This window comes from Akebia trifoliata, chromosome 14 (assembly GCF_017979445.1).
Source record: "Akebia trifoliata isolate Shusen 1 chromosome 14, ASM1797944v1, whole genome shotgun sequence".
NCBI classification, from domain to species: domain Eukaryota; kingdom Viridiplantae; phylum Streptophyta; class Magnoliopsida; order Ranunculales; family Lardizabalaceae; genus Akebia; species Akebia trifoliata.
In genome coordinates, this window is record NC_141388.1 from 8259372 (window position 1) to 8275077 (window position 15706).

General features: G+C 35.0%; 2 protein-coding genes across 5 annotated transcripts; one reads left to right on the forward strand and one right to left on the reverse strand.

The window, feature by feature from the left end:
* Window positions 1–3707: 3707 nt before the first annotated feature.
* LOC147385998 (uncharacterized) lies at window positions 3708–5532 on the reverse strand. 4 transcript variants are annotated; one of them, XM_086424475.1, is made up of 3 exons: window positions 5127–5532; window positions 4783–4974; window positions 3708–4084 (listed from the first exon to the last, which is right to left on the reverse strand). In XM_086424475.1, the coding sequence occupies exons 1-2, from the start codon at window positions 5481–5483 to the stop codon at window positions 4807–4809; spliced, it is 525 nt and encodes a 174-aa protein (XP_086280601.1). In that variant the 5' UTR covers window positions 5484–5532; the 3' UTR covers window positions 3708–4084; window positions 4783–4806. The 4 variants fall into 4 exon arrangements, with proteins under 4 accessions (XP_086280601.1, XP_086280603.1, XP_086280602.1 ...); XM_086424477.1 differs by having other exon boundaries at window positions 3708–4120; XM_086424476.1 differs by having other exon boundaries at window positions 3708–4136.
* A 3107-nt stretch (window positions 5533–8639) lies between these two features.
* FES1C (Fes1C) lies at window positions 8640–13969 on the forward strand. The gene is made up of 6 exons (XM_086422049.1): window positions 8640–8916; window positions 10873–11015; window positions 11125–11175; window positions 12279–12500; window positions 12634–12736; window positions 13220–13969. Exons 1-6 carry the CDS (start codon window positions 8831–8833, stop codon window positions 13809–13811), a joined length of 1197 nt encoding a protein of 398 aa, XP_086278175.1. The 5' UTR covers window positions 8640–8830; the 3' UTR covers window positions 13812–13969.
* The last annotated feature ends 1737 nt before the right edge of the window (window positions 13970–15706 follow it).

A 15706-nucleotide genomic window follows, 5' to 3' on the forward strand; every position in this document is an offset into this window, starting at 1 on the left:
TTTATGTGTGTTAAAAGTTATTTCCTGTGCATCTGTTACTGACATTGGCCTTTATCTTATGCTCCTAACTATTACCTTCCATGTCCATGTTTTGAAAGCAGACTTGCTTTCAAATCAGCCTCTTTGGAACCAGATTGAACCATGAGGGTTTGACCCATTTGTCCCAAGCCACAACTTGTTTCTAGCTTCACATTCTAGTCTTCAGTTGTTTGTATGGGTATGTTACAGACCAATGTGGTTGGAAAAAGTAGACGGGCATGCTGGTGCCGATATGGGCCTCCAGGGCTACAGTCTTGATGATTTAGAAATTTTTTTTTTTTTTTCGTTTGCCAGGATCTGAAACTTAACATGCCAAAATGGGATGAGGCAAGTAGTCTACCAGTTTTGACTCTGCAGTTCGACTTGCCTGGTTCTTAGGCACATCTTTGGCCTTAATGATGAGCTACCACACTTCTTGGAGAACCCGTATCGATGATACTGTATGCACATTTCTCTCCTTGGCCCCACTATGTCTCTTCTTATCACTAACCCAATCCCTTCAACAAGTCCAGTGTTTCTATTCCATATCTTCCTTTCTGCGCTAAACATAGTAGAGCCATCTGTTCACATGAACAGATAGCACTAATTACAAGTTCCCCCTTTTCATTACATGGATGATAGTTTTGGTGTTAGGGTTCATACCTCCATGGACGATGCTCCCCATCACAATTCTCATTTGAAATCAGTTGAACCATTACCGGGGATTGGTCTTTGTTGATTCTTCCATAGGGGTTCGTCTCCATTGTCATCAGTATCGATGGACTGTTGTCCCTAAGATTTGGGCTATACGACCCTATCCAATTACCTAGATATTGAGACAACAGTCTTGTCGAGGCTGATCATATCATTTTCCTTGGGGAATACATGTTCTTAAAAGCTTAGTTTGAGTTAAAACAGATTCAATCTCAAATCAACACCCAAGTGAAATGCTTTATTGGGTGGGTTAGAGTTATACTGATCCAATTCAGCTGTGCTCTGGGAGCATCAATGCAAAAGGGAAGATAAGGAACCTGGAACATGTTAAGGTGTGAATTTAAATGGCATTTGAAGTCTAAACTGAGTTCTATTGATCTAATTGCCAATTTGCAACGCAATAGATGTAACTTTTATGTGGGTGAATTAGAATTAAAGGAAAAAAAAATACAAACTAAGATGAAGAATCTGCAATCTTGCTGTTTGCAGTAAATAACAATGAATTATTGGGAACATAATAGAAATAAATTGGGTGAGCTTGGATATTTTAGGTTTGCATTCGATGATGAGGGTTGATCTGGTTTGATAATAGTTGGTATGTAAACAGTATTAAAATCCCTGCACAAGGATCCAAATTCATTGATAAAAGCATTCTCTGTAAACGGAAAGTGGGCAAAGGTTATAGCTTAAACAATGACACATGCCCAATACTTGGGATGAGCTGATGATGACGTTGAAAACTTGCAATCTAATGGGGTACTGGGTTTCAAATTTATAGATGGGGAATGAGAGGGTTTTCAAGGATACATTATGCAGAAGATTGTGAATAATTGTTCTAAATGCTAAACATCAAGTAGGCAAACCAAAAGTTCACTAATAAAAATGATTAAGAAAATCGAAATTCTTCTCCAAGGCCAAAAAAGATGTCAACTGCCTTGCAGGCCTATTTTGACATTTACGAATCACATCTCTTGCAACGGTAAAGTTCCTCATCCTGGTTGCAAATGACTATGCTCACCGAGATTAATATTATTTTCTCCTGAAAAAAAGTGAATCTGTACTCGCTAGCTTTATCAAAATTAAATTAATGTCAATAGATTCTCCGTTTAATGGAAATCACAAGGAAAGAAAAGGCTCATTTTGAACAAGGGTTTATTGCCAATGAAAAGAACTCTGTACAGCGGATAAATTCTAGGAAGTTTTTCTTTGATTGAATAAAGATGTGAACAATGAAACATTGAAGACGGATGTTAAAAACCAAGGAAGTAATCATCAGTTTGCTTGTTTTCTAAACGAAAAAATGCTGATGGAACCTGGAAATTTAGGTGTTATTGAAAGATAAAAGCTCTGTTACTATTACAATCATCCTTACTAGGGGTGCAACTTGGTTCGGTTTAGAGTAAAATTAGAACCGAACCGACCAAGATCGGTTCCATGATTTGAGAACCAGACTCGAATCGAATTAGTCTAAAACCAAACCAATCCAAACCGACCTTAATTCGGTTTGGTTCGGTTCGATTTCATGGGTTGCCAAGAAATTCCCTCGTTTCTGATCGAAGAGGAGAACTTCCGTCATCTCTCCCAATGTAAAGTTGTTTTACAGCTTAAGAGAGAGAGAGAGAGAGAGAGAGGGGGGGGGATGAACTGCTGCCGCCGATGCAGTTAGAGCCAACTTGCAGTCGTAGGTTGCAGCCACAGAGACGAGAGAGAGAGAAAGATAGATGAATCGACGCCGTAGAAAGAGATAGCGAGAGGCACCGGCAGCCGCAGGCCCAACTTGCAGAGAGAGAGGCACCGGCAGTCGCAGGCCCAGGTCGCAAAGAGAGAGAGAGAGAGAGACCGATCGTAGGTCGCACCGTCGCAGGGCAGGACCGATCGCAAGTTGCAGGGAGAAACCGATCGTAGGTCTCGCAGGGAAGAACCAATCGCAGAGACGAGATAGAGGAGAGAGAGTAAACATGATAAGGGTTTTAAAAAAAAAATTATTTTTATTTTAAAATTCTATTTGGTTCGGTTCTCGCTTTGGTTCGATTATTTACAAACCCTGAACCAAAAACCGAACCGAACCTATCGGTTCTTAATTTTTATAATCCGAACCGAACCGTTATTTAATTAAAACCGAACCAATCCAATCGAAAATTCACGGATTGGCTCGGTTCTCGGTTTGAACCGAATTAAGTTGCACCCCTAATCCTTATTGCTCAATTTTATGTGAACAGACTGCAGTTTACAAGCTATAGGAATTCAGGTTGAATAACTGTCACCGAAAAATTAAATGGCCGGGATTCATGTTTAGGGGGTGGCTGATTTTCATAAAGTTGTCAACCAGACGCAATCATGCAATGTTATGGGAGCAGAGATGAGAATGTGAGATAGATGAGTAGAGAGATTAAGAAGGATACAATTAGAAATGAACACTTAAGGAAAAAGTATGAATAGCTTAGTATGTCCAACAGGCAATAAGCTAGGAGAAATAGGACAGATGGTTTGGTCATATTCAACGAAGGCCGATTACAACTCCAATAAAAAGAATCGTTCAAGTGGAAGATTCTAAAAGAACAAAAGGATGGAGATAGTGAAAGCAGATGTGAATGGAGACCAACAAGATCTGTTTAGCTGACCCCAACTCTTTGGTATAAGGTTTTTTGGTTGGTGGTATTGTATGAGAACAAAATTGTCGAACTTCTGTCCTAAGTACTGGATCAATTAACTGCAAACATGAGTTGTTGTAGAGTTATACAAAGGATCTCACTCTAAAACTATACACAAGCAAGCACAGACAAGTTTCCAATGTGGAGAGTAGGCACCAAATAAAGTTGATTGATACATTTTTGTTACTAGTTTTCTCATGGCATTAAATGGAGCAAAAACTAAACCTTCTGAGGCATATAAAGTCAATTTCTTTATTTTTAATTTAGTTTGAGTAAATTTAGAAAGTCAGAAATTGAACTTTTACAGTCAGAAAGCCAGAGGAATTAAACAGAATATCTTCATCACTGCTGCACTACATTAGATAATTTGAGAACAAAACTAGAAATTGTGGAGCAAAAACATTATCCATGCTTTGCTGGGTACAGATAATTTGAGAACAAAACTAGAAATTGTGGAGCAAAAACGTTATCCATGCTTTGCTGGGTACAGATCAAAGTTGCCTAACGTTCCAGGGAGGATCTCTATGGTTCTTAAAACATATTATGTTCAAATGCACATGTTACAGACAAGAATTTGTCATTCACAAATGGTAGATCAGATAGAGAATTAAACATCGAGCTTTGGCTTGAGGACTTTGCAAGGTTTCCCATCTTCCCTCACTTCTCAGGTTAAACTTTATCCATCTTCCATTTCCATCGTGCTAATATTACAGAACCAAGATTATCTATTGTTTGACCTGGTGCAGTTATGAACTATAGGTAGAAACGAAAAAGCAAATTAAATAAATTCATAAATTGAGCTCCTCTTAATCAAATCCTAGAATCAGTTTGGACCCCCAATAACAAGACTTTTACACACCACAGGGGAGCAGACATTGATCTTTTTTCAGTAAAAATGGTAAACCTTGAATTCAAATGCTTGTTTTTAGCTCACCTACCAATATGAGTAAACATAGTGCAGTGCCAAAGGCATGAGCCCTTTGCAAGCCATCAGAGGGGAATGCTTCCACAATTTAAGGTTCTACATTTAAGATGCATGCTTATCAAGTCCTCATTTTAACATTAGGCCACTTCAAACTTTGATGTTCTTTGTTCAATTTTATTTGCAGATCTTCATTTTCTGCCATTAGGTCCTTATATTTTCATCTACTGATTAAAGTAAAACAAATTTCAGAGTCCCAACTAATCTTGTGGAATTTGAAGTAACTTAACAGTCCATTCCTTCAATATAAAACACGAAATCCAATATTTTCTCATTTCTTAGAATCAAGATTCACCCCATAATACTCTAGCATGTTATTAAGAACTTTAGGAGCAAAATTCAAGGAACCCATTTCTTCAAATGTCACCAAAACAAGTAAAAGAATCAGAATACAACAAAAAGAGTTGAGATGCTTACATGGGTACAATGCAAATCAAATCATCAATCATCATCATCTTCATCAATCTTTTGCCCAAATCCTCTGGGCCCAGTCTTAGCTCTCACAGCCACCTTTTTCCCTTTCTTCTTGGACTTCTTATCAGCTTCTTCTTTCTCAAACTTCTCTCTCTCCCTTTTCTGCAAGAAATCTGTCACAGCTATGTATATAACCTGTCCCCAAATCCACCAACAAACAACAACTCACATCACAAAATTACACCTTTTGAACACACACACATAAAAAAATTAAAAAAAAAAAAGAAGCTAAAATTTCACTTAATGTCAAAGAAAAATCAAACAAAACAAAGAGTTTTCTTTTTTACCCCAATAGAGAGAATAGTGAGACCAACAAAAGCAATAAAAAGTAGAACAGATATAATGGTAGATACACCGCCATCATCAGAGGGAATCATCTGTTGGGTACCCTCTATTGAGATATCTGGAGACACAACATCCTCAGATGTAGCAGAGATTCTCCAAATTTGTGTGCTTTTTGCTGAAACAATTTGAGGTGGATTTGAACTAAAAATAGTTCTCTTGGAGTGGATTGTGGTGGATAAAATTGGAGATGAGGTGAATTGGAGAGATGGGTTGGAGGAATAATGAGAATATTGAGGTTTTATTGTGAAGAAAATGGAAGAGAGAGGTGGTGGAGACAAAGAGATAGAAGAAGCAGCCATGTTTCTTCTGCTCTGCTTCGCAGAGAATGGGTGGTTATTTGTTTGCTATTATGGTTACTTACGGTCCGTTTAAATTGACGCGAGTATATATGATATAATACAGCCGAAGTAACATAACACGTAGGATAAGGAAGTGGGATCTACTAATCTGTTGGTCAATTAGCTTATTATAACCACATTTATTGTCTATTTTTAACTTTTTAGAGGAATATTATAGAGCTGATGTTTTAGAGGGATACCTAAAGTTATATTTTGATGAGTCTAAACTCTTCCACGTGTGGCATGTTATCATGTTAGATATACTGCTGTAGTACTATATCACTTGAAAAGTGATTTTAATATTTATTACTATGTCTAATAGAAAAATGTGGGCTTGGAACTTAAATCTTTAATCCATGGGCCTGACTTGGGTGTCAATGGATCGGTTCCAGTTCTCAAATTATTCGAACCAAAATCGAAACCATCTGAAATTGCGGATACTAAGTAGGCGTTTGGATAGGACTCCTTGGCTACTTCTGACTCTTGTGGGGAGTTAGAAGTCGTTTGGATGCGTTTAGATGAACAACTCCTTCGAAGAGTTACTCCGCGGAAGAGCAAGAAATTACTCTTTGTGAAGAAGTCAAGAAAACCTATTTCTCAAAACTCATCTTGCGGGGAGTCAAAATCTAACGGTTCGTTTTACCAAAATACCCTTAACTTTATTAAATTTCCATGAAAATATTCCTAATTCATTTGCCCTTAAATCAAATGAAAGAAACATTTATTAATATTATTTTTTTTTTTTAATTTTGAGTATAATGGATTTAAACACATTATATTAATATTTAATATTTAAAATATTATATTATATTATATTAATATTTATTATATTATATTATATTATATTATATTAATATTTATTATATTATATTATATTAATATTATAGTTAAAATGTCAAAAACAATATAGTTTGAAGGCATATTATGACACTAAAAGATAGTCAGTCAATTTTTTTTTAATTTTGAGTATATGGATTTAAACACATTATATTAATATTTAATATTTAAAATATTATATTTATTATATTAATATTTATTATATTATAATATATTAATATTTATAGTTAAAATGTCAAAAATAATATAGTTTGAAGGCATATTATGATACTAAAAGACAGTCTGTCAATTGTTTTTTTAATATTATGTCAAAAACAGTCTGGAAAATTTTATTTAAAATTTTGAGTATAATGGATTTAAACATATTATATTAATATTTAATATTAAAATATTATATTATTTATATTAATATTTATTATATTATATTATATTATATTAATATTATAGTTAAAATGTCAACAACAGTATAGTTTGAAGGCATATTATGACACTAAAAGATAAAAAATAGTAACTGGTATATATAAGGGTATTCTGGTCTTTTTTCTAGAAGTCATGAGAAGTCAGTATGGTTCCCAAACAGACTTCCAGCACAAAAGTACTTCTGCCAGTACTTCACAGAGTTGATTGCCAAACGCCCTTTCTGCACAGAATTACTTTTCCAGCTCCTCCATAGAGTACTTCAACTCCTGTTCTTTGGAAGAGTAGTTCTGCTCCTGGTATCCAAACAGGCCCTAAATTTCCAATTTAATTTGGGATAAAAACTAGGGAAAATTATTTAAAGGACCCTAACAGGGGGATTTATTTATAAATAATCCCTAAATTTTGCACAATAGCTTGATAAGATATTTAGTAAACTTTTTATTTCTTAATGGTCCCTCACTATTGACGAACTCACCATTTTTTTTATTTACTATTGAATTCACCACTTTTTTATTTAGTGTTGAACTCAACGCTTTTTTATTTAGTGTTGAGTTCACAATTATTACTATTGAGTTCACAACTTTTTAAATAAAAGGTGGTGAACTCGACACGGGTAAAATCCATCAATTTTCAATTTTCAAGTTTTTTTTTTACATCTTGTACTAATGGTAAGGTTTAAAACGGCTCGGGTTGGGTCTAAGCACATCCATATCCATATATGAATTCTTTTTATTCAGGCCCGGATTCATGTTTGAATCTGACTCATATCCTATTAGTTAAAATCATATCTAAATCATTTCGCTTTCAATAAAATTCGAATATGAATCCGACCCGATCGAATTACTTGATTTGGGTCGAATAATTTTGAATTGCTCAACATTTTTTTGTTATATTTCCTTTTTGCTATACAATTCTATTTTACAATTATAACTCATTTATTTTATAATAATTCGTGTTATAGTAAAGTAGTAGAAAAAAGATATTTTGAAAAACATAAAAATATAATTTTTGAAACAATATATCATTTGGATCTCGACGGATATAGGGATGGATCCGTATCCAACTAGAGTCAAGGGACCTCAACCCATATTTTTTTTTTCGGATCTACTCAAGGGCCCAAACATGTTAGATTCAGATCACTCAAATTTTGAATAAAATTCGACCCATTTTATGCCCTAACCACTATCACTAGACATTAATTCATAAAGGAGGAAAAAGTCAAGAAAACATCTCATAAGTAATTTAAAAAAAATGTAAGTATAAAAAATTTGTATTTTATATATTTATATTAAATGATAAAATAACACTTAAAAAATATGCTAAAGTTAAAACTAATCTATGATTTTTTTTTATAAAAAAATTATCGATTAAGTCGCGATTAATTGTGATTTTTTGAAAAATCAAAGATTTTTTCAAATGCTTCATGATTCTTTTGAAAAAACTGTTATTTCTCATGAGTTCGATATCTAATATGACCATTATTTTCTCAAGGGCACACCCTCACTTATCATGTGCGTGTGATGTGCAGGCATTGCACGTGCCTGACGACTAGTCTTTGGACAAGACCATGGTTTATGGACTTGACGAAGCCCACACACCTGTCCGATTTGCTGTTTATAGGGATATCCGATTATAAAAAAAAAAAAAATGAATAAATAAATAAAAATCGACAACTATTAAAATCATGATTTAATCACTATTTTTTGTTTTTTTTTTGGTTGCGTGCAGTCCACCAAGCTTTGTGGGCCGTGAAGAGTATGTGACGTGGCATTATCGTGTCATAGGAGCATCGAATACTCGATGACCCCGCACTTATAACGACCGCTAGATTAGAGAGGAAATAAATAGGGAATACGAGAAGCTTCAGGAGAACTCTGGATAGACGGTGGTCGTGGAGGCGGTGTGTCGACTCGATTATATTCATGTATATATATAATTCGATTGAGCGCGCCAATTCCTCTCTTGTAAATTGAGTTTTCGTTAGGGTTCTAAGAACACGAACTGGTTTTAAATCAAGTCTAGGGTTTTAGGTTTAGTTTGTTATTGCAGTGATGGCGAAAGAGGCGCCGAATTGGGAAGGGTTGTTGAAATGGAGTCTCGCTCATTCTGATGGGAGTCATCCCCCACGAAATTTGAGGTAAAAAATCGCTTTATTTTCTACTTTTATTATCGTGGAATATCAATTTTTAGCTGTAAAAGATTCTAACTTGAATAAAATTGCAGAATGAACACTGTATTGTATGCTTTGTTTCTTCGTTAATTCGGTAGATCAGTACTTGTAGAAATCTCCATAATTTTTGAGAGATTTATGATTTTGGTGACTCTTTGAAAAGAAAATTGTTTAAGTTCAACTATACTTATACGCTTTTATATATATAATGCAAAATCCCAAGTCTTTCTATTTGGGAATCAAAAGTTCTCCAATATGTCTTAAGAGAATCTTTTTTTTTTTTTTTTTTTTGTAAGTTAAAATTATATTAGAAAAAGGGGACGAGATGTCCCAAGATTACAAAACTTATCGAAAGAGGAAAATCACAAAAGAAACAATTAATCTCCAAAATTCCAAACGAGATCCGATGGGACAACAAAATCTTCACAGAAAAGCTCCTTAAAACTCTTTAAAAGCCTTTCCCCAGAAAAAGAGCAACCCCAACACATTAAATTTGAGATCTTCATAAGGTTACTCTTCCTTCAAAAATCCGATTATTCCTTTCCTTCCATAGACCCAGCAAATGGCAAATGACAACCACAAATCAAAATCCTCCCCAGGATATGTTTTGACCAACGAAAAGAAAAACCCCAAAACAACCACAAATCAAAATGCTCCGGGATTGTGTTTGTAGTAAACAACCTTCCATACCAAAGAGACCAAGGTAATGAAACCACAACCGATTCACCAATATGTATAAGATTTTTTGGGGGTATCTAGTGCGTTTCCTGTTCCTCCAAACCCTTGGTTTCAAACAATCAACTTTATATACACGTCTCTAGCTTGAACAGGGAGCTTTATATATGTTCACCCATATTGGGTTTTTGGCATTTTTAGCATGTCTCGTGAGATAAATATTTTACTGCATCATTACTTGTTATGGTTTGTGGAGCCTGATCATTTCATAGTTTTTAACTTTTGAGCTTGGGGGAAGCACTTAAATCTTTGAGAATTATGCCTTTTGCCACATTGGCTACAAGGCTAAGTCATGGACTTTCCTTTCTTTCTTTTTTCTTTCTTGTTTCTGCGGTTCTATGCCTCGTAATAGATTATCTAGCCACTTTTTTGACCTTTTTTCCATTGTTTACTGATGTCCTGAACTTATTTCTCTAAACCTGCATTCTCTTAAACCCTTTGTTGTTGTCCCCTCTGGGCATTGTGATCTTGCTCCACCACCTCTGCATGGGTTCTCAATTTCAAAGTAGAGATTTTATTTTTGATTACTAGCTTCAATGCGTAAAACTTGTTTGCCCTTTTCACCTCATCTGAGATTTTGGGGGTGGGGAGATCTAGGAAGTTCAACAATAAATTGAGCCTTAGAATCCTTTAGATTGTCGAATCATTAATTTTCTTCTTTCTTCTTGTGTGGGTGATTTTCTTGAGATCCTTCAACCCTTCCCTTGGGTTCTTCCAATTGGTGTCTCTGCCTGCTGTCCTATGAAAATACTCTGACGCTTAAGTCAGAAATCATTTTTTGCGGAGTAATAGCATAGATTCAGCAAGAACACCCCCCCCCCCCCGGGTGCAAAAAAAAAAAAAAAAAAAGACCCCCACAAATCCGCCCTTCTTTAAAAGTATCCTTTCAAGAGATTTTTCTTTTTATTCGCGGTTCGTAGTTATCCTCGTTGTTAGATGGATAACAACTATTTTGGTGCCTTCTCATAGCACCACCAACCACACCTTGGGAGTTTTGAGAATTTCCCTAGCACTATTCCCCTTTTCTTGTCTTGTTGGTTCTTGGGACCCATTCACACGGTGCATTGGTTTCAAGGATGGGATTTTCATATCTGGCCCTCTCATCAAGTTTGTAAATATTTCTAATAGAAATTTGAATTGTAAGCCACTATGGATTCATGGGGTTGAGTTCTCTCTTCTATTTTTCAGTGAGGAAGATCGGAAATGGTTCATGGAAGCTATGCAATCCCAGACTGTTGATGTTATCAAACGAATGAAAGAAATCACTCTTGTCATGCAAACTCCAGAGGAAGTTTTGCAGGCTGAAGGTGTCACTTCTACAGACATTGAAGGTAAACCAATGTTGATCTAGATTAATGAAACTCTTCCTTTCATTTGCTTTTGTTTTTTAGGGTACAGATTCAAACTTAGTATTGATTCCTTGGCCTGTTAATTTGACAGATTTGCTAGATGAGCTACAAGAGCATGTGGAGTCCATTGATATGGCCAATGGTAAACTTGTTACTATCTTTATATGCTACTATATTTTAAGGTGGAAATTTTCATATTACGGACAATCATTTCTATTTGTGCGTTATTTACTTGTTTGGTGGTGTTTTATGCTATGTACTTGTGAACATTGAACATTAGATTTTACCCTAAAATCCTAGGAGTTCCTTTTGGGGTAGCTGTTACCATATTTTTGAGGGAGAATATCAAGGTTCTTTAACGTGGATACTTTAGTATATATCAACACAACCTTTCAAAATATTTTTTGGACAATTAGAGAAGAAATCACCTGGAACCGTTTTAAACAACCCTAATTAATAGGTAACAGAAGTGCAGAAAATTATTATTTTAACTGATCAGACATTGTTGTTGAGGCCTGAAATCTGCTTCATGATCTATCCAAAATATAGATAAAAATTGGAAAATTTTAAATAGAACAGAGAAAATGGGAAGCTAAGGTCTCTTCCCACGAAACAGGTAGATGATTCATTAAATTGTAAAGGCTACTCTTAACACATTTGGTGTGCTTCCATGCCAAGAAAAAATCAAACTGTTCAATGGTCAGAAAACCACCTAGCGGAGCCAAGCGAAACAAATAGACATCTTTTTCATTAAAAAATGTCACTTGCATCCTATTTTGAAAGGGATACAAAATTATCTAGTCATAGACTGATCTATTTTTTACAACGGGGCTTTAATCTTTAATCTTGTTATACTCGCCCTTGAATTGCCTTCAAGCAATAATTTCCACTTTTACTTTTACAAATTATAAAATATGCCTAACCCTTTAATTTGAACTATTATTGAATAATTTTGAGTTAGGATTCCCTTCAATTAGGAAACAATGGACCTTAAATGTTCAGCAATGGACAAATGTGATGTACCCAACTGTTCATAAGAATATTTTTTTGCTCACAGAACTCACAAAAATATGGGATCCACCAATCATGAACCCGCGTGTATTGAATGGCATCCCTAATTTACAGAACTACCCTTGCTTTAGTTGACGTGGCATGCACTGAATTTTCTTAAGCAAAAATTCTGTGAGCAAAAAATCACTCTTGTTCATAATGTTGAAGCTTTAATCCCTCTTACTGCTTCTGCAGACCTTCACTCAATTGGTGGTTTGGTACCTCTTCTTGGTTACCTCAAAAACTCGCACTCTGGCATTCGAGCAAAGGTGGCAGAGGTTGTAACTACCATCGTTCAGAACAATCCCAGGAGTCAACAACTTGTAATGGAAACAAATGGCTTAGAACCTCTCCTGTCTAACTTCACTTCAGACCCTGATGTGTCTGTCCGAACTAAGGCACTGGGTGCTATATCCTGTGAGTACTTTTGTCTCTCTATCTCCAAAAATATCTGCCAACATGGTTGGAGACGGGCTTTTTGACATCTGGATAATGTAATTTCTGGGTCAGTCGGGTTTTGAATGGTTTGCTTGTTTGTGATGAGTTTCAGCCTTAATTCGGCACAATAAACCTGGTATTGCTGCATTTCGTCTCGCAAATGGTTATGCAGCATTGAGAGATGCACTGGGTTCAGAGAATGTTAGATTTCAAAGGTATGTCCCTAGCCCAAATATATTTATTTACCCAATTTGCTTGTGTGTCCATCAATGCTTTTATCTTTTTTAATAAAACCAAATGATGCAATATTCGGTTTTTTTCTTCTGTAACCCCAGAATAGAAATTGTTACACAGATATACCTAATCAGGTATCTTATCTATAGGGAATTAAGGGAATTATCGTGCTTCAATTTTTCATTGAATATATTGAATATAAAATCGAAATTATGATATAGCGCGGCCTGCGTTGCCCCAAGGAGAACTGGGATAGGCGATATGCGGATAGCTATATAGCAATATCTGCATGTGCTTAATAAATACAACCCCTCTTACACACTTCAATCGTATTCCGCGAATTCTACTCACAAATGGGTAAAAAGGTTTCTTGAAGAAAAAGGGTTTTCTCATGATTATATGGCATGCATCAATGCTTTCTCTCTGAGTTTCTAGACACTTAACATGATCGAACCATTTACCAGGAAGGCTCTCAACTTGGTCCAGTACCTGTTACAGGAAAACAATTCAGATTGCAGTGTAGTTACTCAGTTGGGATTCCCTCGCATCATGATGCATCTTGCCTCAAGTGAGGACGCAGAGGTACGAGAAGCTGCACTCAGGGGCCTACTTGAAATTGCTAGAGACAGGACAGGTGGTGAATCCAGTGGTGGTTTGACTGAACATGATGAGAAATTGAAGCAAATACTTCAAGACCGCATTAAAGTAATCAGTGAGATGTGTCCTGATGATCTCGGGGCTGCCAGGGAGGAGAGGCAGCTTGTGGATTCACTTTGGAATGCCTGTTATAATGAGCCATCTTCCCTTCAAGAGAAGGGGCTTCTTTTTCTTCCAGGAGATGATGCACCTCCACCTGATGTTGCCAGCAAGGTTTTTGAACCACCTTTAAGAGCTTGGGCTGCGGCCAACCAGTCGGCACCGGATAAAGACTCCAGTAGTAAGAAGAAAGAAACTCAAACTCCGTTATTGCTGGGGTTTGGGTCTCCATCCGGAACAAGTCATGTTCAAAGCAATCCAAGTTCAGGTGGTGATGAACAAACAAGCCCTCAGGAATGAAAACTCAAAAGGCAAGTGATAGGATTTGTTTGTTAGGGGGAAGAAGTTATAGGTGTTTTTTTTTTTTTTTTACTTTGTAAAACCAAAGCTTATCTGTGAATTATTTACTTGGTTTGTTCCCTCTAATTTAATTTTGGTGTGGTAACTATTCTTCATCATAGTAAGTTTCATGGCAAGGAATGATGCTAATAGTGTGAGCATTAACAGCATTACCAATTTCTTGAGTGCACAGCAGGTAGTGGAAGATGACGATCTCCCTCGTTACCTTTTATCCCCACTAAAAGTACATACTATTGATCCTATAAGAATTGTAATTTGTGATGGTGTTGATGATATATTTATGGTTGTTTTATGAAATAATATATTTAATTACATTTAAAATAATAAGTGGATTAAAAATGGATTTATGTGGACAAGTTGAAAAGGTATTTTTATTATTCAGGAAACCGTCTCTTTAAAAGATACCTCTTTTAAGGAAGAATAAAGACTCTTAAAAGTACACGTAGGATCATCTCTTATTAGTATGCTTTAGAGATCAAAGACTCGCCCATATATTAAGAGAAACTCCTCAATTTTATGTAGTTTTTAAAATCATCATATTTAGCTTTCGTCTTCAAACTTCAAATATCGCCCGATTTAGTATGTTAGTAAACAATATGATTAACATGATCCATGTTCCCTCATGAGTTGTCTCTATTTTTATTGTATTTATTTGAGAATTTAGTCTCTTTTAATGAAGTCAGGAAAAAACAATCTTCATCCAATAAAGAATGAGACATTTTACGTTGAATCATATGTTCTTTTAAATAAAAATAATCGAAAGAACATGAAAAAATAACAGAAAGGCCGACTACCCTTCCCAGGATAAGAGGAACACGAAGGATGGGGCCCTTTATAGCCCTTGTTTATCGATAAAAAAACATAACTGATACACGAGTAAAAATCTTTTGAGCATGAGCAAGAAAATGATTGAAAAATTCATAAGCTTCTACAAATCAAGGACACTTAGAAACTTCTGGCACATTGTTATCAAACATTTTAGTTATTAAATTCTAAAATAACATAGAATAAATTAACCCTAAGGATTTGGCTCAATGGCTTAATGTCCATAGGTCGTGAGTTCAATAGTCACTATGAGCATTAATTCCTCGAGGGCCACTCTCAAGGGCACACTCTCGCTTACTTGGTGCATGTGATGTGTGGGTGTTGCATGTGCCCCAAGACTAATTCTTGGACATGACCACGTTCTATAGATTGGGGCAAGCCAGATACACCGATTATTAAAAAAAGTTAAATAAATTAAATTAAAAATAAAATAAATCTTTTTTTTATCAACTATTCGTACTATTGATCTTAAAGCTTCGTAGATGCAAAATAAATAATTTTAAATCTGACATCTTAAAAAGGGAAAATTATATATATATAAAAAATAAATATAATAATTATTTAATAAAAAGATACAAATTTAGTGAAAATTACGAAAAAGGTAATAAACCAACCATTCAATGACCGATTTTTTTCTCTCTCTATTTTCTCTCCTTTTTTATTTTTTTAATTTAAAAAAATCGAATTTTTTACATTCTAACCGACCATTCAATGTCCTCTAAATTTCTCTCTTTTTATTTTTTTAATTAAAAAAATCAAAATTTTACATTCTAACCGGCCATTCAATGTCCTCTAAATTTCTCTCTCTTTTTGTTTTTTTAATTAAAAAAATCAAAATTTTACATTCTAACCGGTTATTCAATATCTTCTAAATTTCTCTCCTTTCTCTCTCTCTCTCTTAAATTTAAAAAAAAAAAAAAACGAATTTTTTACATTTTAAACGGCCATTCAATGTCCGCTAAATTTCTCTCTCTTTATTTTTTAAATTAAAAAAATAATTGTTTTTACAT